Source organism: Ptychodera flava, chromosome 20 (genome assembly GCF_041260155.1).
Source record: "Ptychodera flava strain L36383 chromosome 20, AS_Pfla_20210202, whole genome shotgun sequence".
Lineage (NCBI taxonomy): Eukaryota > Metazoa > Hemichordata > Enteropneusta > Ptychoderidae > Ptychodera > Ptychodera flava.
In genome coordinates, this window is record NC_091947.1 from 8,959,500 (window position 1) to 8,984,394 (window position 24,895).

At 38.8% G+C, this 24,895-nt stretch overlaps 2 protein-coding genes across 2 annotated transcripts; one reads left to right on the forward strand and one right to left on the reverse strand.

Moving 5' to 3' along the window:
* Positions 1-74: 74 nt before the first annotated feature.
* LOC139120633 (2-aminoethanethiol dioxygenase-like) lies at positions 75-812 on the forward strand. Its single transcript, XM_070685147.1, has one exon. It carries the CDS (start codon positions 75-77, stop codon positions 810-812), a length of 738 nt encoding a protein of 245 aa, XP_070541248.1.
* Positions 813-20,196: 19,384 nt separating this feature from the next.
* LOC139119949 (early growth response protein 3-like) lies at positions 20,197-24,562 on the reverse strand. Its single transcript, XM_070683919.1, has 2 exons — positions 24,135-24,562; positions 20,197-23,246 (listed from the first exon to the last, which is right to left on the reverse strand). The coding sequence occupies exons 1-2, from the start codon at positions 24,376-24,378 to the stop codon at positions 21,991-21,993; spliced, it is 1,500 nt and encodes a 499-aa protein (XP_070540020.1). The 5' UTR covers positions 24,379-24,562; the 3' UTR covers positions 20,197-21,990.
* Positions 24,563-24,895: the final 333 nt, after the last annotated feature.

A 24,895-nucleotide genomic window follows, 5' to 3' on the forward strand; every position in this document is an offset into this window, starting at 1 on the left:
ATCTATTAGCGTCGAAAAAGGAATATGTCTGTTCGGATGTATACAACTTTAACCATGATGCATCACTGTTAAAAATGGCCTCTCTCATACAGAGAGTTGCCGGTCAGGCGCGTCAAACTTTTCGCATGTCATCGTTGGATCCGACGTTTAAAGAAAACCTGAAGGTATTATCAACTTTGATGGAAAATGTGAAAACATCCGACTTGAACTTGAAACCTCGGAACACCGGGCAAACTGAACCTTACAACAAGTCAAGTAGCGTTAGCGCGCCGGTAACGTACATGCACATTTGGGAGGACGAGCACTTTACAATGGGTATTTTCCTCCTTAAACACGGATGTAGAATACCGTTACATGATCACCCAGGAATGTTTGGAATCCTCAAAGTTTTATATGGAAAGATTCGTTTGAAATGCTTTGACAGAATTGAAGAAGGTACCATGGACCCTCCTGAAGACGTGCGCTTACTTGGAAGTAAACACAAGTTGACGCCGGGTAGGTTTTCAACAGAGCAGCTTTTGGACGGCGATACCGGAACCGGCGGAGTACTACAACTTGGACAATCGAAGAATAACTACCATGATATTGTGGCCGTTGACGGACCCGCAGCCTTCTTAGATATACTAGCCCCGCCTTATGATCCGAGCGGCGGAAGAGACTGCACGTATTACCGCGAAATGGACATTTACCAAAGTCAAGGTCAGGCCGCCGACTCTGCCAAGGACAATGTGCAATGGTTGGCAGCCATACCCCAACCCAGGGATTTCTGGTGTGATTATGAGGTCTATCCTGGTCCAGAAGTTGAGTTATAATGTTTAAATGATTGAAACGTATGCGCAACCACCCAGGAATCGAATTAATCGCCATTGACTACGAGTATTAGATTTTGTCCGCAATCAGGAATCACTTTTTACTGAACGTCTCGATAAATCTTTCTGATAATCCCTAAACGGGGAACATTTTGCTTCTTATAAATCTGTTTCTGTTGAAAAATGAATTTGGGAGTAAGTTTCAAGCGGGTAAAAATGCTGGAAAATTCAACTGTCAACTTTTAAGTGACCTACATAATGACTGTGTCAAACTGCACGTATGCTCTCGTGTTATGTTGATAACAGTGTTAAACCGAAGCACGTCTCCCAGTTAACGTACAACATACGTGTGTACTCCACACTGACTGTGTACAGCTTACATACTAATTTAGCAATGTTTTTCAGTGTCCCTAACACTAAAACAGAAAGTACTGAACAAAAATATTTTTTTAATGCTCTGTGTTTGAAATTATAAGGGAAGGAGTAGACATAAACACAAAACATGCAAGTCTGTGACTGAGGGACACAAATTTACTATAATTCAGGGAGATGAAACAGACTCGTGTTTAGTAATATTGATTAAAATCAGTATTTAATGAAAATATTAATATCTTTATATTTTGATCATTAACATTGTGAATATTGTCACAGTAAATTATGCGACCATTTTGTTTTGAAAGTTTGCCAAAATATCACGGAGACATAGGTTTTGATGTGTACAGTAGTTGCAACACCAGTTTGATCATGTGGGGATTTTTAGAATATTCTGTAGACTTCTGTCCACATTTGCATACATATAAACTGTGATTCAATCACTATAAATCACTTAAGTTTTTAAAGAAAACCATATCTTTTCCCAAAGTATCACTTTCAATCCATACGTTTTGCAGATTTTCAAAAACACAAAAAGGGTGATACAAGTCCTTTTCTTTAAAATGTAGTGAGATCAGAAATAGTCATGTAGACCTTTCTGTTTTCTTACCTTTAATTGTTATATTTTATATTTAAATTCACTGATTTTATCATAATGTTTTCCAGAAGAGCAAGTTCTACATTTTTTTAAATAATTCAAGATGTCTAATGTTTATAACAAATTTAACTTAGGTCTTTTATTGGCAAGGGATTTTCATTTATTTATCACACATGTTAATGGTGCCATTGCAACCGTTCTTTTGTGGCAATGTATAAGTCATTCCTGGTTTCAGCCAACTTGCCCAATAATATTTTCTCGAGTTATCTTTAATTTACAACTGTTGAAGCCTAAAAATGTACTAAGCGTATGTGTAAAGGTAGCTTGTGTATTATAAGTTTTGGCAGAAATTTGAAATGTCGCATACAGCAATTTGTATGACATCAGATGCAAATTACCTTTGATTTTTGACAATTACAGAAAACAACATTTTTTCCGAAAGGAAAGTAAATCATTCAAATATCAACTAGCTTTCTTATGATGAAAGTTCCTATGTTATTACACTGGTAGATCTTTTATGGCAGTTGTTCTCTTTCCATCTATGTCAACATTTTTCCACTATGGTGATGAGACACTTCGCCTAAAGTTTTGAACCATTGAGTCAAAAAGTTGCTGTTGACTGCAACCCTGCAATTTTTCTCTTACGCCGAGGTCCTTTTTATACCTCTTCACATTCAAAAAGACTGACCGTGCTATCAAAAGCAACAGAAGTCATACACGAGTTTCGATAGAGTGAAACTGCCCAGTGGATATCTGAAAGCATTGAAAATGATTTTAGATTGTAAATCACACTCCCTTCTGCATATCCGAGAGTGAAACTTAATACATACCATGAAATGGAATAGATTGGTAATAGCAGTACATGCAGATTAAAAATTTCACGTAAAAAAGTCTTCATCAAATTTATTGTTTTCTGTGTAATGCAGGGCCTTTGATCTGCACTGATGTTTTACTGGAAAGCTGTCGTTTTTTTAATACTGAGGTAAAAATTTTGCCATATGATTTTAACAGTATGTGTCTCGGTTTGGTTTACTCAGAGAAAATTCCTGATAAAGACAACTGAGACTAATTATTTTCACAGATTGTTAATGGAAAAACAAAACATTACTCGATAAATGTTACAGTTGATGTTAAACATTGTAAGACTTTTAATGAGATTATGGTGCCTAAAATGGAGTGCCTGTTCCTATAAATAAATATACAGTTTTAGAATATTTAGAGGTTAATAGAAGCAGAACGCTTGAGAATCTTTATATTGTATTGATCCTTACACAGAATGATACATAAAGATTTAATAGAGTAATGATATACATGTTCCTGCCTGGTATATTTTACTTGCCACTACATCCTTCTAAATTAGTAAATACAGCCAATTTGAAGTTGTCACCCCTGAATCTGTATACATGTTTCTGTATACATCCAGTGTTTCCACTGGACAATGGAAGTAGCATTGGTCTCATTGCTGTGATCAGACCGCTTTCATTTTCTCAGAGTGGCATGTACCTGAACAAATTACTACAAGGGGATTGGACTGTATTTAATTGCAGTGATCAAATTGTCAAGGAACACGTTTTAAGACAGCCAACAACATGCAATGTAGTTAGTAGAATATTTACTGTTGCTGGCAAGAACTTGTGAGACCATGACATTGAGTTAGCTAGTTGAGTGCCAGCCATGTGAGACAAAGCCTGTTACATGAGTGAGGTTTCAATATGATGAGTCTCAAAATAAATCAGCAACTTTTGTTCAGACCTCAACATGGTTGCAATTGCCTTTGGTCCTGTTTTCCAAGGCGTTTTCTCCACCCAGACCACAGGCATGCAATATCTCAACATGAAAGGGCTATTGTGCATACGTTATGAACTCTGTAACCACATTCATGAAAACAGTAGCTTGTAGTGTACTACCAAGCCAAACTTTACTGACAACAAGCCTTATAGTAAACAACATATCCAAACTTCTATTTGTATGATCACTATTTTCTCCCTCCCTTCCCAAATAAAGAGTTAGCTTTTAATTAATTTTTGGTGGACGAACATACATTGTGAAAAGCTATTGATACTAGGATTATAAATTTTAGACTAGCACTGTTGTAAGTTTTTGATTTTTGTCCTGTCACTTTCATTGGTGTAAGAGTATGATTGAAAGATTTACTGTGAACTGTTATTGAAACAATTCTTAATATCTTGCCAATGTATAGCAATTTTATTGTATTCCAAGTCCTGCCACTTTATTTTAAGCTTTCATCTACACTCAGCAAGCATTGGAAAAGTATTTTAGTATTTTGTTTTGTCAGAATTGTTTGTCATTTCACTGCATACGGTATATACTTTTTCATGTACTTCTAGTTCTTACATACACCAAAGTTGCTGTCTACACTATGATTTTCCCTGAGTAATCACCTATGTTACAGTGCCTTGCAATGTGAATACATGAAATTGAATTTGTGATTGTGAACACACTGCCAACATTACTCTGAAACAGATGCAGTGCGTCAAGCTATTGTGAACAGGATGTTGAAAATAAATAACAAATATTGAAATTGTAAAATAACACTTTTAACATCACACATGATAAATCAGGTATATTGAAGGTCTATACTGAAATGTATTTGTATATTTGTTGCATCGTCAGTTCAAAACACCAAATTCATCCTTATGCCTTTTGTAAATTTATCCTGTCATCAATGACTTAAACCTGGTGTATCAGTCGTTGCTGCTGTACTGTGTTTGTTACTTTAATATCATCTTGGTAAATTCCTTTCAATGAACCACACTGTGAACTTCCATACCTGTAATTTGCCACACTGTGTAGCAAAACTCTGTGGGATATCAGGGTGTAATTAGCAAGTTTGGTGTATACTGTACAGTTGCATACTTACAATTGAACCAAAGAGTGCAGTGTGACCCTTGACCTTGCATCACTGTATAGTTGTTTGTGGAGGCTATGCAACTGAAAGTGACTGGTGTCTTAGTCATCTCAGGCTCATCCCACACAAGCTCACAAGCAAGCCTTCTGTTGTTGTTGTTGTTGTTCTTGTTATTGTTGTTGTTGGACAGTTGTAAAGTTCTCACTCGTATAAAGTTTCTGCAGAGTGCAGTTTTTCACTAGCTTTTTAAGGTCTGTAGCATTATAAATCTTTCGCCACCAAATATGATCAAAAATTCCTTGGTAACTGTGGAGACTTGGGCTCTTTACCAGTCCTCCCTGTAAATTTGAAAGCCTTTTATTGTAAATGCTGAAAAATAATGTTCAACTCAGGCCAAGATTTGTTCTTACAAAATATTACTCCTTTCTTTCCTAAGGCTTTCACCATTACCATACAGAATAATGTGTAACATATGCTCAATTTTCAATAATCTTGTTAAAAGACTTATCTTTCACAATTTCCTACTGATTAAGTAGGTCACCTCTTCCAGTACCCATCGCTTGTGTTAATTTGGTAGCTACTGTGAACTTAAATTTTAATTTGCTTTTAGAGATGTCATGGGTACGAAAGAGTCATTCAACAACATTCCCCCTTTGGTAAAGAGAAGATTAAGGTAGCTATATACCTTTTAGACACTTTCAGATTTTTATTTTTTTCTCAATTGAACACGTCCCAAACCCCAATAAAGTATACATTTTCTGAAAGCCCTGATATAGAGCTATCCGACCAAGCACTGTACACGGTCATTATTTGCATAAGAGTCACGTGACAAGCGTTTTACTAAAAACCGGTTTTTCCCGCCTTATGCAAACACGCTGCAAGATTTCCGGTTGGAATTTCTTCATTGACAAGCCTTGACAATATCCTTCAAAACCGTGTCTGGGATTTTTTTTATATGCCTTTGTTTTCTTTAAATGCGCTCTTAAATGTGTTAGATGAAGGTGCTTTTCAAGGAATTTTAATTATCACGCCATATAATTTGAATGGAGCCTCCGGGAAAAAATCGCAGACACCGTTTTGAAGGATATTGTCAAGGCTTGTCAATGAAGAAATTTCAACCGGAAATCTTGCAGCGTGTTCGCGAAGGCGGGAAAAACCTGTTTTTGGAAGGTTCAGCAAACGCTTGTCACGTGACTCTTATAAAATAATGACCGTGTACTGTGCTCGGTCGGATAGCTCTATATCAGGCTTTTAGAAAATGTATACTTTATTTGGGTTTGGGACGTGTTTAATCGAGAAAAAAATAAAAATCTGAAGTGGCTAAAAGGTATTTAGCTACCTTAATTACTGATGCATGGTACATCAATCCTTTTGGCTTACAGGAGTGGCCTCTGAAAACTTGAGCAAAATAGGTCACCCAATACATAAATAAGAACCAACATTGAGGAGGTAAAAAAGATTCAGCAGTATTGTGTTTCAACTTTGATCAACTGAATGTATCCTTTCTATTTGAGAAATGGCATTTTTTATCAGACTGCCAATATGGAACATGGAACTTCATATCACAGCACCTTGGTTCCTGGTCTGTAAAAAGCATCATTGTTAACATTGTTTACCTCATATTCGGTAATGTATATACACCATAGAGAGATTATCTTATAAGGTGAATCAGTCTCGTTTTTTTTGGTTGCCAGCATCTTTTATTTTGAGGATGTTAAAGATAATCCTATGTGTACCACCAAGAGTCTCAACAAGATCTCGTAGGTGGTGCATTGAATTGTTGTTCAGTTGGGTGTGTCATCATCACAGAGCTCTGCTTCAAGATCAATTGACATGTCATTCCACGTTTCATGTCCCATATATGTTAATGTAACACATCCTGTGTATGTTCCATTATGATTCAGCTTGTGTGTATTATACTTTTTACCAAATATTGACATCAAGGTCCCAAAGAGAGCTGAACTTCAAGATTTTTACATCTAAAAACACTTCTTGACACTTCAGTGTCCATTGGACCAGTACCACTCATAGTGTAAACTTCCCAATGATGTACTAGTATGTCATCTCATTGATACCAAGGTTTTATAGTAACGGACTACTTACCATTGTGTAAGTGGGGCTTCGAAATGGGCAAAATGACCTCTGCCACACCAGCATTTTGTTAGCAGTCTGCGACATGAACACTTTTCATGCCAGCCCTCTCACCTAATGTCTTGCTAAGTCAGTAAAAAACAGCAAAGCTCCAAAACCTATGTTTATCTACTTGATGTGTCTCATGTACAAGTATACTTATGCTCAACATGGCGGTTTGAGCACCCCTAAAATATCCAATGAAATATGGTGTGTGTGTCACTTGAGTAAACATACTAGTATAGGGATATCACTTTTCTCCTGTGATGTGGCGGGATGAGGGTTGAGAGAGATGCACTGTGTAGAGCCAATATACACATTTTATTGTAGAACTTCACGTGATATCAAGAACTTGACATACGGAAAAAACGTGGAGTGATGATGTAATACTTTGTTTAAAATTACAAGGTATAATGCTGCATATATTATATGTACCTGGTTTTAACTTTATTTGTTGCCTTGCGAAATGAAAGTCCTTCATTTTCAGCAGTAGATTTTATGTTATGTATTACCGTCAGAGAACACTCTTTCTATAAATAAAGGAATTACAACATAAGAAAACTACTCCGGCACAGCGATTTTTTTTTTGGTTTTCGTGGAAAAAGAGGGGTGTTGAGAGCAAAAATGCATATGAGGTCAAAGATAAAATGTATAGACTGCACAGACTATCATTGTTCAATGCCCAAACTATCCTCTTTAATGGTATGCCCACATCGCAATCATGACTATGAGTAATACTGTTCAGAGAAATCGTTTTCTTTTAAAATGTATAAACATGTCATAAACTACCCCGCCTGGATACTTTTTGAGAACTGATTAGAATGTGGCCGTCGTGTTGTCCTCTCAGAGTCTGTCAGTACACTTCTGTCAGTACACTACTTTTATTCCATTCAAAGTCGCCTGTTTGTTTTACACCCACCTGAGTCACCGCAGTTACAATACAGATACTGCAAAACAACCTGTTATGGTGAGTGTTGAAAGCTTCGTTAGATCACAGGGTCCTCGAGCTGCTATGATGATGGTGATTAAACATTTAAAAATGAAGAAAATAAAAATATATTTGGACTCAGTAAAGTTGTTGTTGTTGTTGTTGTTGTTATTGATGTTGTAGTTGATAGTATTTGCAGAAAATGACAAATTATGCGCTGCAAAATTCAATACAGCCTCACTGTACACATGGAGGTAAGCTACCTCCATGCTATACACAAGCGCTGCAAAATTCAATACAGCGATATTGATGATGATGATGATTAAATATTTAAAAAGGGAGAAAAATAAAAATTTATTGGACTCTGTAAATTTGTTGTTGTTGTTGTTTGTTTTATTATTGTTGTTGTTGTTGTTGATAGTATTTGCAGAAAAGAACAAAGTATGCGCTGCGAAATTCAATACAGCCTTACTATACTATGCGCTGCAAAATTCAATACAGCCTAACTATACATGTGCGTTGCAGCCTAACTATACTATGCGTTGCAAATTCAATACAGCCTAACTATACATGTGCGTTGCCGCCTAACTATACTATGCGTTGCAAATTCAATACAGCCTAACATTACCCAAGGGTTGTCACTTCATTGCCACACACTTTTTTTTCAATCGCCAAAAATGCACCTAGCAAGCATCGAAATCGGTAAAATTCGACGTAGGGTCAAAGCACATTGGTCCTTCTCAATCATACTCAAACATTTTTACCTCTTACCGATGAAAAGTCGAGAAATCAGCAGTTTTTCGGCGCATCTGGTCGTCTCTTACATTCCAGATTTAAAAGACCGCGCGGTACATTAAGTCACATGGGCGCATTTCAAATCGAACCAATAGCAGAGCTGGATGGGCCCAGCGTGAAAACCTGGCAGTAACGTAAGTTTCTTACGTCTTTTGAAGACTATGGGTGACACTGTCTGCGTATGAAATTCTGTTAACTTTAACAGTTGCAGTTCACCCATAGGAAGAGAAAGTTCTTTCCAAAGACGTGAGAAACTTACGTTACTGCCGGGTTTTCACGTCGGGCCCATTCATTCAGTACGGGCTCAGCTATTGGTTCGATTTGAAATGCGCCCACTTGACTTAATGTACCGCGCGGTCTTTTAAATCTGGAATGTGAGAGACGACAAGATGCGTGAAAAACCTGCTGATTTCTCGACTTTTCATCGGTAAGAGGTAAACATGTTTGAGTATGATTGAGAAGGACCAATGTGCTTTGACCCTACGTCGAATTTTACCGATTTCGATGCTTGCTAGGTGCATTTTTGGCGATTGAAAAAAAGTGTGTGGCAATGAGTGACAACCCTTGGGTAATGTTAGGCTGTATTGAATTTGCAACGCATAGTATAGTTAGGCGGCAACGCACATGTATAGTTAGGCTGTATTGAATTTGCAACGCATAGTATAGTTAGGCGGCAACGCACATGTATAGTTAGGCTGTATTGAATTTGCAACGCATAGGCCATAGTATAGTTGGGCGGCAACGCACAGGCTGTAATGAATTTTGCAGCGCATAGTATAGTAAGGCTGTATCGAATTTCGCAGCGCATACTTTGTTCTTTTCTGCAAATACTATCAACAACAACAACAACAATAATAAAAACATCAACAGCAACAAATTTACAGAGTCCAATATATTTTTATTTTTCTCCATTTTTAAATATTTAATCATCATCATCATCAATATCGCTGTATTGAATTTTGCAGCGCATGTGTATAGCATGGAGGCAGCTTACCTCCATGTGTACAGTGAGGCTGTATTGAATTTTGCAGCGCATAATTTGTCCTTTTCTGAAAATACTATCAACTACAAAAACAACAACAATAACAACAACAACAACAACAACTTTACTGAGTCCAAATACATTTTCCTTCATTTTAAATGTTTGATCACCATCATCACCGGAGCTCGAGGACCCTGTGGTTAGATATTTGTCTTAAGATGTTCCTGCTTGAAGCGATTAGGTGAATCTAATCCAAAGCTTGGAATATACAATGCACCAGCACAAAAAAAATAGAAAAAAATCCACCTCTGTGCTGTCAGCATACTGTGCGGTCCCCCCACCCTGTAGAATCGCATTGCAAATAATTCACCAACAGCAATCTTTATCCATGTGGGATGTTGAGGCATAAGCGCTTCAACAGTCGTAGAATACAGTCCAGAAATCAATTTGGTATGGCTAACTTATCTCAGGACAAACTACATGTATTTGTTCACTAACCTGGCCAGCATATACAAATATATGATGGCCAGCCTGATGTGTGGCAATGTCTGTTTTTTCATCAACAGGCCGGGTAACTGTAACTCTATGGTGACGCAGCAAATCGCTATCTTTCCCAATCGTTGTGGTTATTTTTTGCTTCGTGGTAGAAATTATTTATGTTGTTCTGTTCACTTAAACATGTTGAATTATCAGTCGTCGGAGCAAAATATTATACTTGCCTATACACATGACAAAATGTCATAATTCTGCTTTGTACCATAAATTGCATCATTAAAGGGACAAAGTCGGCCATTTTTCATGAATTTTGTTTGATGCGAGATACTACTTATATTGTTGGACATGTCAAAATATACTGAATGAACGGGAGACCATGCATATATTGGACCCCGGTTTTAGACAAATGAAATGAACCCATCGCGAAAATGAATTAATGGTCATGACCATTAATTCATTTTCGCGATGGTTTAATGTATCGTGCCTAAAACCGGGGTCCAATATATGCATGGTCTCCCGTTCATTATCTTTTGACATGTCCAACAATATAAGTAGTATCTCGTATCAAACAAAATTCATGAAAAATGGCTGACCTTGTCCCTTTAAAGCATTACGAACGGGAAGTGAGTAGAGGTCCGACGACTGAACAACATGAATACTTGCTCTCATGGAACAAATTAACAGAAATAATTTGAAAGGATTGCGACTTCGTCTTTTTGAACACGGTCCACCCACTTCAAGTCAGAGTTGGACGTAGTTTAAAGCTACCGGAATTCAATAAAACTGTACCAAAGCCCTATTAGAGGTATGGGAGTTTTGAAGTTGAGACTACCATTAAACTTGTGAAACATATTTACAACAGTGGGGTTGTGGTTGTGCTCTTACTTTTGTGATACGTATGTCGCAGCGGGATCAAATATGAGCAGTGTGTATCAAAGCAAAAAAAAAGTCGCGCCAAATCGTATAGGTGCATGATGTACAAATGACAAAATGAATCCCAAACTGGCGTTCTTCGATGTGTACAGGGGATTATTACTGCGAACACCATGAATACCAACGCCTACGTATTAAAATGTTTACGAACGGATTGATATATTGTGCATTAGAACTAAAGAGAAACTGGACAAAGCGGTATAATCACACGAAGTGACTCGGGATGGGTGACCTTTTAACATAGTAAAGTATTATCGTTGATTTGTAGCCGTACACTATATATGCACGGGCAAGCCGCATGATGATAGCCCGTTGTTCAGCACGGTGTAAGCTGTCCACGGCTGGTCTCTACTACCAGTGAGTGACTATACCTGTAGCTGTAGCACCGTTAGACAATCTGTTTTGGTTTTGTTTAAACCGTGATATTCTCCAAATTTACTCTAATTAGGAAAAATTGTAACACTTGTTCAAAAGTGTGATATATTGTTATTGCTTTCTGGACAAGTTGGCCTTTTGAAGGAGGAAGTGTGTAAAGCAGGTCTCAGTGAACCTTGGTTTTGTGTAATGTACAATGTGTGCGGCGACATCAGTTCCCGTATGCACGTGATCTCAAATCATTTGCGAGAAAGGAACAATAGCCGGAACTCATAATAATGTTTTTTTTTCTCGTAAAACAACTACCCTATTCCTTTTCTTCTCTGTCGAGTATAGTGAAACACAAATATTTGCGCATTGAGTGCAATCTACAACATGTTATTGTTGAAATATTATAGTGCTGTCCTGGCTCAGAGAGAGAGAGAGAGAGAGAGAGAGAGAGAGAGAGAGAGAGAGAGCAAGCATAACATTGGATACTATAACATGTAGGGTGTGTAGTTGAATATTAGATAGTTCGCAATGATTTGGGCAGCAAAATAGAAAACTATTATATTGTAAAAACCATAGACCCCCAAAGAAGGAATTCATGGTCCGTGTAAAAACTGAGCAAAAGCACTGAAAAGTATTTAAAAATTACAGGTAATGGAGTTCTTCCTTTTAACTCTTTACACATTTATTTACTATCACCTAAATCTACCAAATTCTCATTTCAATAAATTTGAGTTTCGAAATGTGAAATTTTCCATATAATCCGCAATTCAAGGAAAATTCATGCACACATATAAAGATTAAGATAATAGCATCGTGAATTATGTTGATCATAAGACATGTACAGTACTCCCTCCCTCCCCTCTCTCTCTCCTCTCTCTCTCTCTCTCTCTCTCTCTCTCTCTCTCTCTCTCTCTCTCTCTCTCTCTCAATTGAGAATCATGGCATTGATAGTAAAACTGTCCTGCTCCTGACTTCCAATCGCGCCAACCAGGTTGAAAGTCTTGAAGCTGCATGTAACTTAATTCTCTTTGTGGCCTAATATACCAAAAAAGTTTCTGGGAAACTGACCAGTTATAAGATCAAAGTATTAAATAGCCCTATTTTATTTTACGGGCAAATTATTCACTGTGGAAAAGATATGGTGTGTCGTTCTCCTGAGGTCACGGACATCGTGGCCAGCAAATACATCTAAGTTTTCCTTTGACTTTACGTTCTATTAAATACGTTAACTTTAGTATTATGGTGTCTTTTCACCGACAAACGTGTGAATCATCGATTACGCATCTACGGAACTCCGGGAGATACGACGAATTCTTTTCAATCCTTCACCATGGCCCTATGGTGATAGTGATTGACTCCGACTCGACCAAGTAAAAAGTTCGTAACGCAAGTATCCTGGAATATGGGATTTCCAAACGTCTTTTTTTATCATCAGTTCCATTTCTTTATGACTAGGAGTGCATTTTTCTTTTGAAACGAAGGTTCTTGGGTGCTTAATCATATCGGGATATGAAAGCGCCCGAACGTCTTTTTTAAAATGTTACTGGAAATGTCATTGAAACCGCCCCTTTCCCATGATAGTGTATGTTCAATCACTTGAACGATCTTTTACACTTCCAGCACTCAAAACTTTATAATGGTTTCGTTTCGCCCACAAATGCGTGAATCACTGGTTTGCACCTGGGCTAACAGAACCCCGGGAAAATGACCATCACGACACAAAATGTTCGTGGGATAGATATCTCATAGAAAGGTACTTGTAATCTGTCCCTCACCGCTGACATTCAACGCGTGGAACCATAACCGCCCACAGGTCCGTGACCAACGAAGAGTCGAACACCAGAAAAATGCGTGTTTTTCGTCGATCCTAATGAGATAAGAACCAACGTCGCGCTCCCTTGATTTTGACCACCATGCGTTGACATTTTGCTCAAAAGAACCAGGAAGTGAGAATTCCTTTACTATGATCACGTGACACGGCCATACAGAACGTAACTAGCAGATGATGACACCGCTGCTTTTGTTCAATTTCCGGCTTTCGTTTACGGTTTAGACCATCGATAATTTTGATGCTTAGTACGTCCTTGCGATGCATAAATATACGTCTGTTGTTAATAGTCATGTTCACTCAAAGAGATACGTAGCGCTTTTTATAGTCGTAAGTGTTATAGCTGAAAGCAGTGTAGCCCTGCGTTCGATGCTGTGTGTTCCCGGCGTTACACGACCCCCCCCCCCCCCCCCGGACGACCTCCCACTGAAGCTGTATAATGCAGGGAACAAACAGCATATAGTACGCAGGGCTAAGAGCAACGTATTCTGCTGTAGTTGCAGTGTTTTGGCTTTTTGGCCGTATTATAAAACACGACGCGTCCCAGAACTTTGTTTAGTTGGTCTCCAAAATAAAGTTACCATGTAGCCTATACTCGTGGTCCCTTTCACCGGTGATAATGGTTTCCTGTACATCTTGTAGGGGATATGCACCGTTCCATGTACTATTTATATGCTCTGAACGCTCCCTAAATCCCTCCCTGTAAATCATACAAAATCTGATGTCGAGCTCCTGTGGTTTGAAAAGTCTAACCATGCATACCACGGCCCCTATATGTGCAGCGCGCTGTCTTGTTCCGGTCTGTCGATACTCGTGGTCATAATTTGTCGTCTTCACGGCGTTTTACCGCATCACAAGTAACCGTACCGCGTGTAATCCAGTCCGCTGATAACAACACCAATCAAATCGGATCGATCGATTGTTGCCGGATGCCTCGCGGTTGTTTAGAACTTGGTCGTCCTATGTAACAGTCAACAACGTTAGGAGATACTTCCTATCCTAATTAAATGGTATTTTGGTATTTTGGGAAACGGAAGTCCCCTCCACTGTGTTCAATCCACTTTGCACTATTGATAGTTTACTTTCCGGATAATGCCATTCAAAGTCCACTTTCTGTTCGATTTCGTTCACGGAACGATGATTAATCGTCCGAATATTCCCCGGCATTGTCTGGAGACAACGAGAAAACATTGTATGTGCGACAGTCATACTGTTGGTATGCCTCGGCTATAAACACACGACCTTCTCTTATAGATATTTACAGCAATGTTCCAAGTCCGCCCAATTAATCACGAGCGATCAATGTATGTGTGTCGCTTACTGGTTTAGACGTTTCCGGTCAGACTAATTACATTTTCCCATAGTGGATGGAAATTGATGAAACTGCTCTGAAATCAACGTTAACAAATGTACCTTTTTATGCTTGCAGCCACTTTGTGGTGGGACCGTGTTGCAGCAAATAAACTGAAATACTATGGTCAAAAACTTTAACTGGTTGCAACTCTATTAACGTGCCCGGAGGAGAGTGCCGATAAACCATGGTTAGAATTTTTATATAGATAGATATTTCCACACTCAATATGACAATTGATAAATGTGATATTGAGGACACATTTTCGCATCCACAGCTAAGTTTGCATACTTGCACAGGCGCAATTTGCGAGGGAGCGAATATGAAAGAACGTTTAATAACTCAGTCGCACGTTTTCCATATCGCGTGCATACCTTCCAGGGATCAACGCCAGTAGTCGCTATCAATCTGAGCCGATAAAGGCGACTGTTATCACTTTTTTTCCGGCAAAGTTTTAAGGCCCATCTCCTGACAATGATATTGATGATGGCAGTTCCTGTGTCTTGCCTTTGCCAAAGGCTCTTACATGAAAAATTTGAAGCCGTTTGATAATGTGGTCACATATGGAAAATAAGTTGGTAAAATAAGTGTTAAGCGCCTATACGTAACTTCGCCTTCTCTACACCTGAAAAGCAACGTTTTTGTGGACACTGGTCAGCAGAGAGTTCACCTAAATTGATGCCAACGCGCGGCCTGCTCTATTGTACAATTTTCTGATTTTGCCATTTCCTGTTATTTATAGGCAATTTTTTTTTTGAAAAATAAAGAAATATATTATATAGTGTTATATATAGTGTTAATTTAGAGTATATATATATATATATATATATATATATATATATATATATATATATATATATATATATAATATTAACACAAATTAATTCAGGTACAAAATAATTACATCTGTTACTTAAGTTTCATGCATCTCGCAATCTTCAGACAAGATTGCGAGATGCATGAAACTTATTTAACTGATATAAAACTCTGTACTCGAAGTAATTTGTGTTATGATTTTAACGCTCTGCTTTCAGCATCGAGGACTGTAATTTCCACAATGACATATGTAGACATATATATATATATATATATAATATATATATATATATATATATATATATATATATATATATATATATATATATATATATATATATATATATATATATATATATATATATATATATATATATAATATATATATATTATCATTAGTCAATTAAGTAGTATATCTTTAGGATGAATGGTCTTCAAAGAATCGCAATTCTTTCATTGAGAGCGTGCTTTTTGAACGAACGAAATCCCGTTTCCTTTCAATGACTCACATTATTGATAGCGACTCGGCTGGAAATACGGCGTTCCGATGCCACTCACGGAGCAGGATATATCGACGATCCCATTCTTAGAAACTGCTCACGACGTGTCAAGGTTATCGGGTTTGCTCTTGCACTTTTTGTACGATGGACACATATTACGCGGTAGCAACTCGCGTACTACACTTGCAGCGCTCCAATTTCTTGAACTTCGTGACAGACTCAATAGTAGCAGTTTGGAGATAGAGCGCACCTAGACCAATAATGAGCGCAAAGGACCACAATTTCAAAGAAATATGGCCTCGTCAGTCACCAAAAAATATGTTACTTAGAAACCATACTGATTTAGGTGTTTCCAGAATTCCACAATAGCTACCGACAACACCTCGGCAGCAATACTGGAACTCAGCATTTTTTGTGCTACTAGGGCCAACTTCTTAATTTTTGAGAAACTGTGCAAGATTCACTTGTTAGCTGATAGGGGTTTAACTTGATTTGTGGATGCAAATGTTAACAGAAACAAGTTAACCAGCCAATTTGATCAATATAATCCCTGCCGACACGTACATAATATCCGTAAATATACCAGGATGTTTCGGTGTACTTGCACTTACGTAAACGTCACTGGGTGTTCACTATAGTATACCAGTCGTCCATGTGCATGATATTGTACCACTCCTGCCTTTTTTTTTAAATTTTATTTCAGTTTTTCCTATGTTTGCCCCAACGTTTTTGACCAAACAGGTATCACCGAACATACTACACAAGATTTCTAGTGTTCGCACATATTGTCAGCATAACTCATCTCCTATGTCTTATGAAAACCGTTGAGCACAACTAAAACGGCCGGTAGGCTCTGAAATATCTGAATCCCACTTCCGTTCCAGTTTCCATTCTGCTTGAACTTCGTGTCAACGTTTTGCTATGTTATTTTCTAACCTCAGGCCAACACACTATCCCATTGCACAATAAAAACATAAGCACCAAAGACACCAAAGACACTGCGTCCGATTTGAAACCCTTCAACGATAGTCAGATATACAAGCGGAGTTATTCCAAGGCCATAATCTCATACAATAAATTATAAATTTTCTGAGAATAACTCAAAACACATGACTGATAAAACTCACAACTAGTAATCAAAGCATTCACTTAGAATGAAATCTCATATAAAGAAATAGTAGCAATGAGTTTTAAATTTGGGTGAAAGAAGTGGGCCAATTGTAGAGTGGCAATATTATGTGATTCGCACCTTACGGCCGCTACGTGAATTTGTCCTGAATAGTTTTGTTCTATCTGTTGCGGCTTTTTACGCCGAGAATCGTCAGAACCCCTCGAAAGCGGGTCTCCGAATATGTATTCACACAAACTTACGTACGTACACACATACACACATACATACATACATACATACATACATACATACATACATACATACATACATGCATACATACATACATACATACATACATACATACATACATACATACATAAATACATACATACATACATACATACATACATACATACATACATACATACATACATACATACATACATACATACATACATACATACATACATACATACATAGTATTGTCATGCCGTAGTGCAGGCTCTATTGGTCTTTAGATGTGTGACAGTTGATATTTGTAAACTTATGAAGTTAAGCAAGCCAATAATGAGCTTTGTTTCTTATGAAGTCAATAGAGGACAGTATGTCCGGTCTGCCGGTCATTCACCAGGTCAGTAGAGGGTAAATTGCTCAGCTTATTATAGCGTTTGGAACGAAGTCCAAAGCGCCATTACAGTGCTTTGACTATAGTTTAACCATCCAACGGACTGAATTTCCCGGCAAGTGTAAAACGGCCACACGGCAGCAGCGGTGAATACGATTGTTAAATTCAGCGGTTAGCGCCACGATTATCAATACTCCAAGAAATATACTCCGATTAGCGAGGCTAGTCAAAATGACTTCACACTGCTCCCCTCTCCCTCACCCCTCTCTCTCTCTCTCTCTCTCTCTCTCTCTCTCTCTCTCTCTCTCTCTCTCTCTCTCTCTCATAATTTTATATATTGTAAAGCTGAATATTACAAGAAGGTTAATATTTTCCCAACACTCTCACATTCATGCTATACTCATGGGGATATATGATCGCAATCTATTTCTATTTGAATGTTCAAAGACAAAGTAATATATATATATATATATATATACATATACAGAGGTCTCTTCAAAGTGCTTTAAATCAAAGTGTACTACATATTTATATATGTGTGCGTATTTAAACACTCGTATATATGCAAATGTGTATGTACGTATGTATGTCTGACTATGTATGTGTGTATATATGTTTGTATGTATGTGTGTGTATGCATGTGTAATTAGATATGTGTTGGATTGTTTGGACAAACAGACGGATGTGCGTTCTGATACGAAGACTTCAAACAAGCTATGTTTGCATATCTGTATTCAGTATTTACTACTGTGTGATTAACATGCACAGTTAATATTTTATTACCATCGATAAATACTGTTTTGTTTAATTTTTGTGCGTACTATCTGACATAATCATGTTAGGAAGTGATCTGCATTGGTTTCAGTATCGATGAGGAAACTTGAGTCGCTATAGACTTTCCGTAAAGAATCGGGATTGTGACGCTGTCTTGAAATACGAGACAGTCTATACCTTCTTGGAAGACACTCTCCATGAGTTCAGTGTCGTAAACGCGTCGGGGACAAAAAATCTATTCACTACCAATTTGGGAGTTCGTGCAGAAGATCACAACTTCACTCAAACTGCGTCACCTTCGTGGAGATTTCTGAACTGAGTAAACTTATTCACGCTGCGACAGTAAACATTTCGTCTTCATGATAGATTGACAAAGTGTCCAATGCTACAGCGTCATTACTGATCCAAGCACTCATGGATGTAACTGCATCATAGATTCGTCTTTGTATATTTCTTCGCTTTTCCTCTGTTTGTCTTTTTTTTCTGTTTTACTAAATATAAATCGGGATGTCAAATTTCCATATAAGGAAAAAAACAGGTCGTTGTCCCGGTAATTTGAAAACATGCGCCAGTGATTTCAATGCAATATATGTCAAATGAACACATGTGACGTCGATGTTGTCAGCCTTAAGATATTAATGTCTATCAGTAAACATCGTAGGTTTTCGGGTTCTTTCGGAAACATAAATTTAAATACCGACAAGCAGAGGTCAAACGTTTGATTTCCCTATTTCATCGAATTCGGTACACCCAGTCGATTTATTTAGTCTTTTTCACTTCTCTAAAACCCTTCCCTTTTCGACATGGCGATTCAAATACCACAATCTCGTGTACGGAATGCCAATAAGGCGTTTATTCGTCGGTTTTTGCTTCATAAGTTCGTCGAGAGGTCTTCTGTTCCGACGCCGGTTAAACGACAGCTCGGCAAATGCAGCTATTTTTAGCCACGCCAAATCGAATGATATAAACTCATGGGATTATGGCGAATTAATGCAGGGACTGGCGAGCCTTCTGACGTCTAACCGTGCATCAGCACATGCGTGACCGAAATGCAGAAGTGCCTTTTCTGTCAAATCGAAGGACGGGCCTTACCTTGCTCGAAATGGGAGTAATATTTCAAAACAAGAGAGAAAATTTAAGATGCGCACATCTCTCCTGCATAACCCTTGGCCCTCTTTCAAGTGTCATCGTAGGTGATTATGTTTAAAATATGCGTCTTGTGCTTCTAAAAATAGCCGTATGGTCGGTGTAACGTCAACTGCTCTAATCACAGGTAAATTTGCGTTGTTCGGTCATTCAATCTGATTCTCATAACAGGGTGGGCAGATGACATAATTTGATATTATGTTGATTGTTCTCATTATATTGTGATCTTCTGACATTCAAAGGCGTATTTCATATTTTGTTTCACCGCTCTTGCTGCTGACATTGCGTATATGTCCATAAATACTAGTATTTGTGGCACCGTTTCTAGAGGATAGAACAGATATCTATGAAATTTTGATATTTCCGATATTTCGGAAAGCCGGTACAGTAGGTCGTGATGAAACACATAATTATACTAATTACTGCATGGAACGAGTAGCCTACACGGGTACTGTCATAGAGTCAACCATTCATTCAACAGGCCTGTCATGCAACCAGCCCGGTGCTTTGCAGACGCCAAATTTACGTATTATAGGGCCATCATTTAGGTACCGTATGGGACGAAATCTACCCTTGTCTACCTGTGTTGGATAATCTTTTGATCTCTGCAGGGACAGAATGGGAAATGTACATATCCCCGGTCTCATCTCTCATGTCTACATCAGCCAATATTTTCCACTGACATTTTTAATCATACAGACATAAGATATTACGCAAACAGAACAGTCATACACCAGCACGCATTCAGGAAAAGGAGGAAAAATAGTATTTCATTTCAATGTGGATATTTTATTAATAGAATTCTCCATAAGGAGAAAATGTACCACAAGTTTACATGTTTTTTAATATATTTCTGTGTCTTGTATATACAGTTCGACGATACGAATGACCAAGGGCATGTGAAAAGGCGACATTTACAACATGCTCGAAAACATATAAAATCAAAGACAGTGATTATTACTGTTATTGAAGACCATACAAATTCACACAAATATAGAAAGAGTAGAAATGACATACGGTGATACTTGGTAACACTTTACAGCAAATAACAATAGGCAACAACAAAAAAAAATCATTCCTTGACACTTTTTTACTTCTGAACTGAACAATCACATTATTGAGTCCAGAAAAATAAAATTAAAAAAATCGACCTGAAAACAATTTGTAATGCGAACAGAAATACTAACCACAGCCTTTGTTCGTATTCGCAAAAAATACCTCGTAAATATCTCCATGACGTCATCAGTGGCTGATAAATCTAATTTGACACAAGCTGTGACGTAACAATCGTGTTTTGATTCCGAAAATAACATGGCTGAGCGTCTTCACTGCACGCCAGGTGTAACCGATCAAAATTAGAGCTATTTTGCCACAAATACCCACAACGAGCGCACACACAAGACTGTCAACAACTACTGACAAATAAGCTATTCCCCGTGTCACCTTTTTTGATACTGAAAGGGAGATTCATGAGGGCCAATGGATGAATAGAAAAATAAAGAGCTATATTTAGATATATATAAAAATTCATTTCCTATCATTCAGTATAGCTTGATTGAGATTTGCGTACATTTACGTAGACGGCATCGACAAACACATCACACCTACGTCATCAGCGTTTTAACATACGGGCACGACATGGTGACATCACAATATTAAAAATATGCGGCTGCTATGACAATATACGACATTAGAATATTAAAATCAAGTGTCCACCCAGATCATGAATATTAATGAGTTCGGCGTCCTTCAATGCACGGCAGGCTCGGAACAAGCTGAGTGCAAGACTCGACACGCGATTTTCCTTACTGAGAGAGAAAATCGCCAGACAACGAAAGCCCTGTGCCAAAACATTTGATCAAACAACGAATTTACCCAATTTAGCAAGCTAAACATTTGTTTTTCCTCAAGTAAAAGAAAAGGGGTCACTTTTTTGCTGAACACAACACATAGAGAGAACATCTAAATCAGTTAAAAATACGTCGATAATGAATATTCCAGCGACTTTTCTTCGTTTAGAGACAGGTAACAACTACAAAATGCAATGTCAAAAAAAATAATAACATCCATATACGATACAAAGACGAGGCCAAACATATAAAACACATAAACTTCTAAATGTTCCAAAAAGTTTTCAAATTCTGAACACCAGGTTCAACATATACAATAGAGTTTAGAAAACAGAATTTCGTAGACACATGATTAGGTAAATTTGTAGAGAGAATATGGCATTTGAAATCTAGCAATTCTATACTAGATCAAGTAAAGAGCAAAACACTAATTTTATCGTCCAAAGTTTCAAAGACAGCAATGTCGCGCCTTACATTAAAAAAGAAACATTTACAAAAAAAACACGATCTCTTAAACAATCCCTGGCAGTTAAAATAAAATTTGCGTACTTGAGTTTCAAATTATTCAATTTCTATAATTGTCCAGTTGGTAAAAAAGTACCTTTTAAACATCACGGTGCTAAAAAGTAGCAGGCTTTATCGACTTTATCGACTTCAAAATGTTCTGTAAAACTAAATGTTCTTACAGAAATATATGTTGTATGATCTGAATCTAGGACTGTGGTGTAGTTTCAACAATAAGTTGGGGACTGCTAGCATGGGTTACGACTGGTTGCTGTTGTTGCGGCGACGATATTGTACTTTGACTGCTGGTGCTACTGCTGCTCGCGGAGTGGCCAGCGCAGGCTAGCAATTTTCCTTCTTTCTTCATCTTCTGACGCAAGTGAATTTTACTGTGCCGTTTTCGTTCGTCGCTGCGAGCGAAGCGCCTGCCGCAGGTGTCACAAGCGAAGGGTTTTTCGCCGGTGTGAGTCCGAATGTGAGTTGTCAAGTGGTCGCTACGACTGAAGTTTCTCATACAGATGCGACATTGGAAAGGTTTCTGTCCGGTGTGGATTCGTATATGGCGGGTAAGTTCATCGCTTCGTGAGAAACGGCGATCGCAGGTTTCAACCGGGCAAGCGTACGGCCGCTGGTGAGGAGGTGTCTTGCTCGGTCGGTTTGGATATTTGCGCTGCTTCGGTGTCTTCGTCGGTGCGGGAGCTACTTGGTAGGGTTGACTAACTGCAGTAGACATTGGTAATTTACCGGCTGTTGAGACGGATGCGGTTAGAAAGTCCGCGGGTGTTGATGTGTGGAGCACCATATCGCCGAGCGCCTGAGTTCGCGGTGGATTTGTCATACTTTCAGGTGTTGTAGCTATTGGTTTGGTAACTTGTTGGCCGGGAAAAGAAGTACTAAAGTCCGGTATGATAGGCCATGAGTATTTCAATTCACCGCTTACATTTCTTGTCACTTGTTGATACGTCGTAGGTTGATGACTAGGCGCAGGAGTCGGACTGCTTGTTGTGATAAGACATTCTAAATTCTCGTAGGTAGGTGCCTGTGTGTAGGCTGATGTGAATGGCGGCTGAAGCTCAACATTGCTCAGTGATTGGGTGATCACAATATCGGGAGTCACAGGAGTTAACGTTTGTGAAACCTCCGGTTGACTTATTATACTAGTAGCTTGAGTTGTCATAGGCGTTGGGCTACCAATGCTGCTATTTGTGCTCGTGAGGATGTTCGTTATCATAGGTGAAAGCATGGTGCGTTCAGGTTGCCACCAATTCTGCGGTGTCGGTGAGCTGCCGGTGCTGCACGGCCCGCTGGCGCTGCTGGCGGGAGAGGCAGAAGCTGTGGTAAAAGTTCCGCGGTAAGTAAGTGTTTCGGGTTGAGTTGTGGCGCACTGCGATCCACCGACACTGGCTTGATAACTCGTATCAGCATGCTGCTTGTAGGTTGACATCAGTTCTTCGTCAACGATAGCTACAGAAACAAAGAAAGGGAGAGAGAGCACAGTTAAAATCGTGTTCGAAAGCGAAAATGTTCAACCGGGCGACTAAGAACTAATTCTTGACCGGGAATCAGAAATGGCACAATCGGCTACTTGCATCTATAACGATGTGCGCGAGGAAAGTGTAGTGAATTGGGATGGCAACTGGCGAAGGGGCTCCACATAGTTGAAAATTGAATACTTGGGTACGCAAAAATGAAGTAGGTCTCCGATACAACGTTTTTCCTAAATGTGCCGGTGGTGCGGGAGAGACGATGTTGACAGTGCGGTGGTTGTGGTGCTACTACTGAATGGATACCTGAGTGATACCGTGTTATTCACTGGCTCGAATCGGAGAGTGTGTGGGAGTGACGGGCCCGGTGGAAAACACGCCCACCCACACACAGTCTAAATTACAATGTCTAGCTATACACATCACTACACGTGTGATGTTATGAACAAAAACAACACGAAATCTGAATAGGGACTCAATATGAAATTCAGAAAATGGGGCAAAATTTTCCCTCGATCCATGCAGGACTATGCACGACACGAGCGGATGTGGTGAATCAACAACAGACTATGCGATGCATTCTATGGTATGACAGCCAGCACGCTGACTTGCGCTACAAACGGGATGTGTGTAACGGGTTAAAATTCGTTTCTCGAAGCAACAAACAATTCTGTGAAATATTGGTATACAAAATCTAATAAGTTGCATCAATATCCGTCATTGAAAATATTGGATGGCAACTGTCATCGCCGGATTCATGCCGAAATCTGCGACTCATTTCGGGCGCAGTGTACTCGAGTATTGGTTGTATGGCCGACCGAGTTCAGGGGAAGTGAGTGGCGCAGTTATAATGATCTAGAAAACTCACCAGTGAGTCCAGCATCTTGTAAGTCCGATTCAGGGTTGAATAAGGATTCAGTTCCAACTGTTGTCGGTATCAGGTCATCTGGTCCTAGCTGGGGCACCTGTCTAACTGTGGTTGCACTGAGCGTAGTAGGTGTATCGAAAAGTACGGAAGTGTCAAAACTGCTCAGCAGCTGGTCCGTAGCGACCCTGGTCAACGTTTCTAGCGCGTCCATCCGCATTTGGCCACTGGAATTGTCGTTACTCATACGTTAATAAAAACTCAGATATGGTGAGAGGATGCCAACCGCTCGTCGAATTCTGATCACAACGATGTTCATAAAATTTACTACGAATATGAGAAAGAACCTGCCGAGGTTTCCCGATGTAGTTCTGTTGTAGTGTAGCTGATGAATGAATGAACTTCGTAGGCGTAGTCTTATTTTATCACATTCATTCACTAAACCGAATGACTATATAAGGAAAGCCTCGTGTGACGCTAACCAATCAGAACGGACTCCTATGTCAATAGGGCTCCTTTTATTGCCATGCGATAAGTGACGTCAAATGACGTTTTCATAAATAAAAGATTATAATTGTTTCGATGTCATGGCTCAAGAAAACGATATTGGAGCGTGTTTATGATAAATTTCAGGGCTATGCATTGTCAGGTTAACCTTAAAAATGCTGCTTGTTGCAAAATTTGCCATTTTTTTCATGCTCTGCTTCTGTTGGAGTGATTTGCGTCTGCAACGACGCTCTCTTCCGCATTGAGATAGCGGAACG

Excerpts from the sequence above, each read along its gene's own strand:
- LOC139120633 (XM_070685147.1), top strand. The coding sequence starts at position 75 with ATGGCCTCTCTCATACAGAGAGTTGCCGGTCAGGCGCGTCAAACTTTT.
- LOC139119949 (XM_070683919.1), bottom strand. The coding sequence starts at position 24,378 with ATGAGTAACGACAATTCCAGTGGCCAAATGCGGATGGACGCGCTAGAA. Across the intron at positions 23,247-24,134 it reads ACAAGATGCTGGACTCACTG|CTATCGTTGACGAAGAACTG; the intron begins GTGAGTTTTCTA and ends TTGTTTCTGTAG.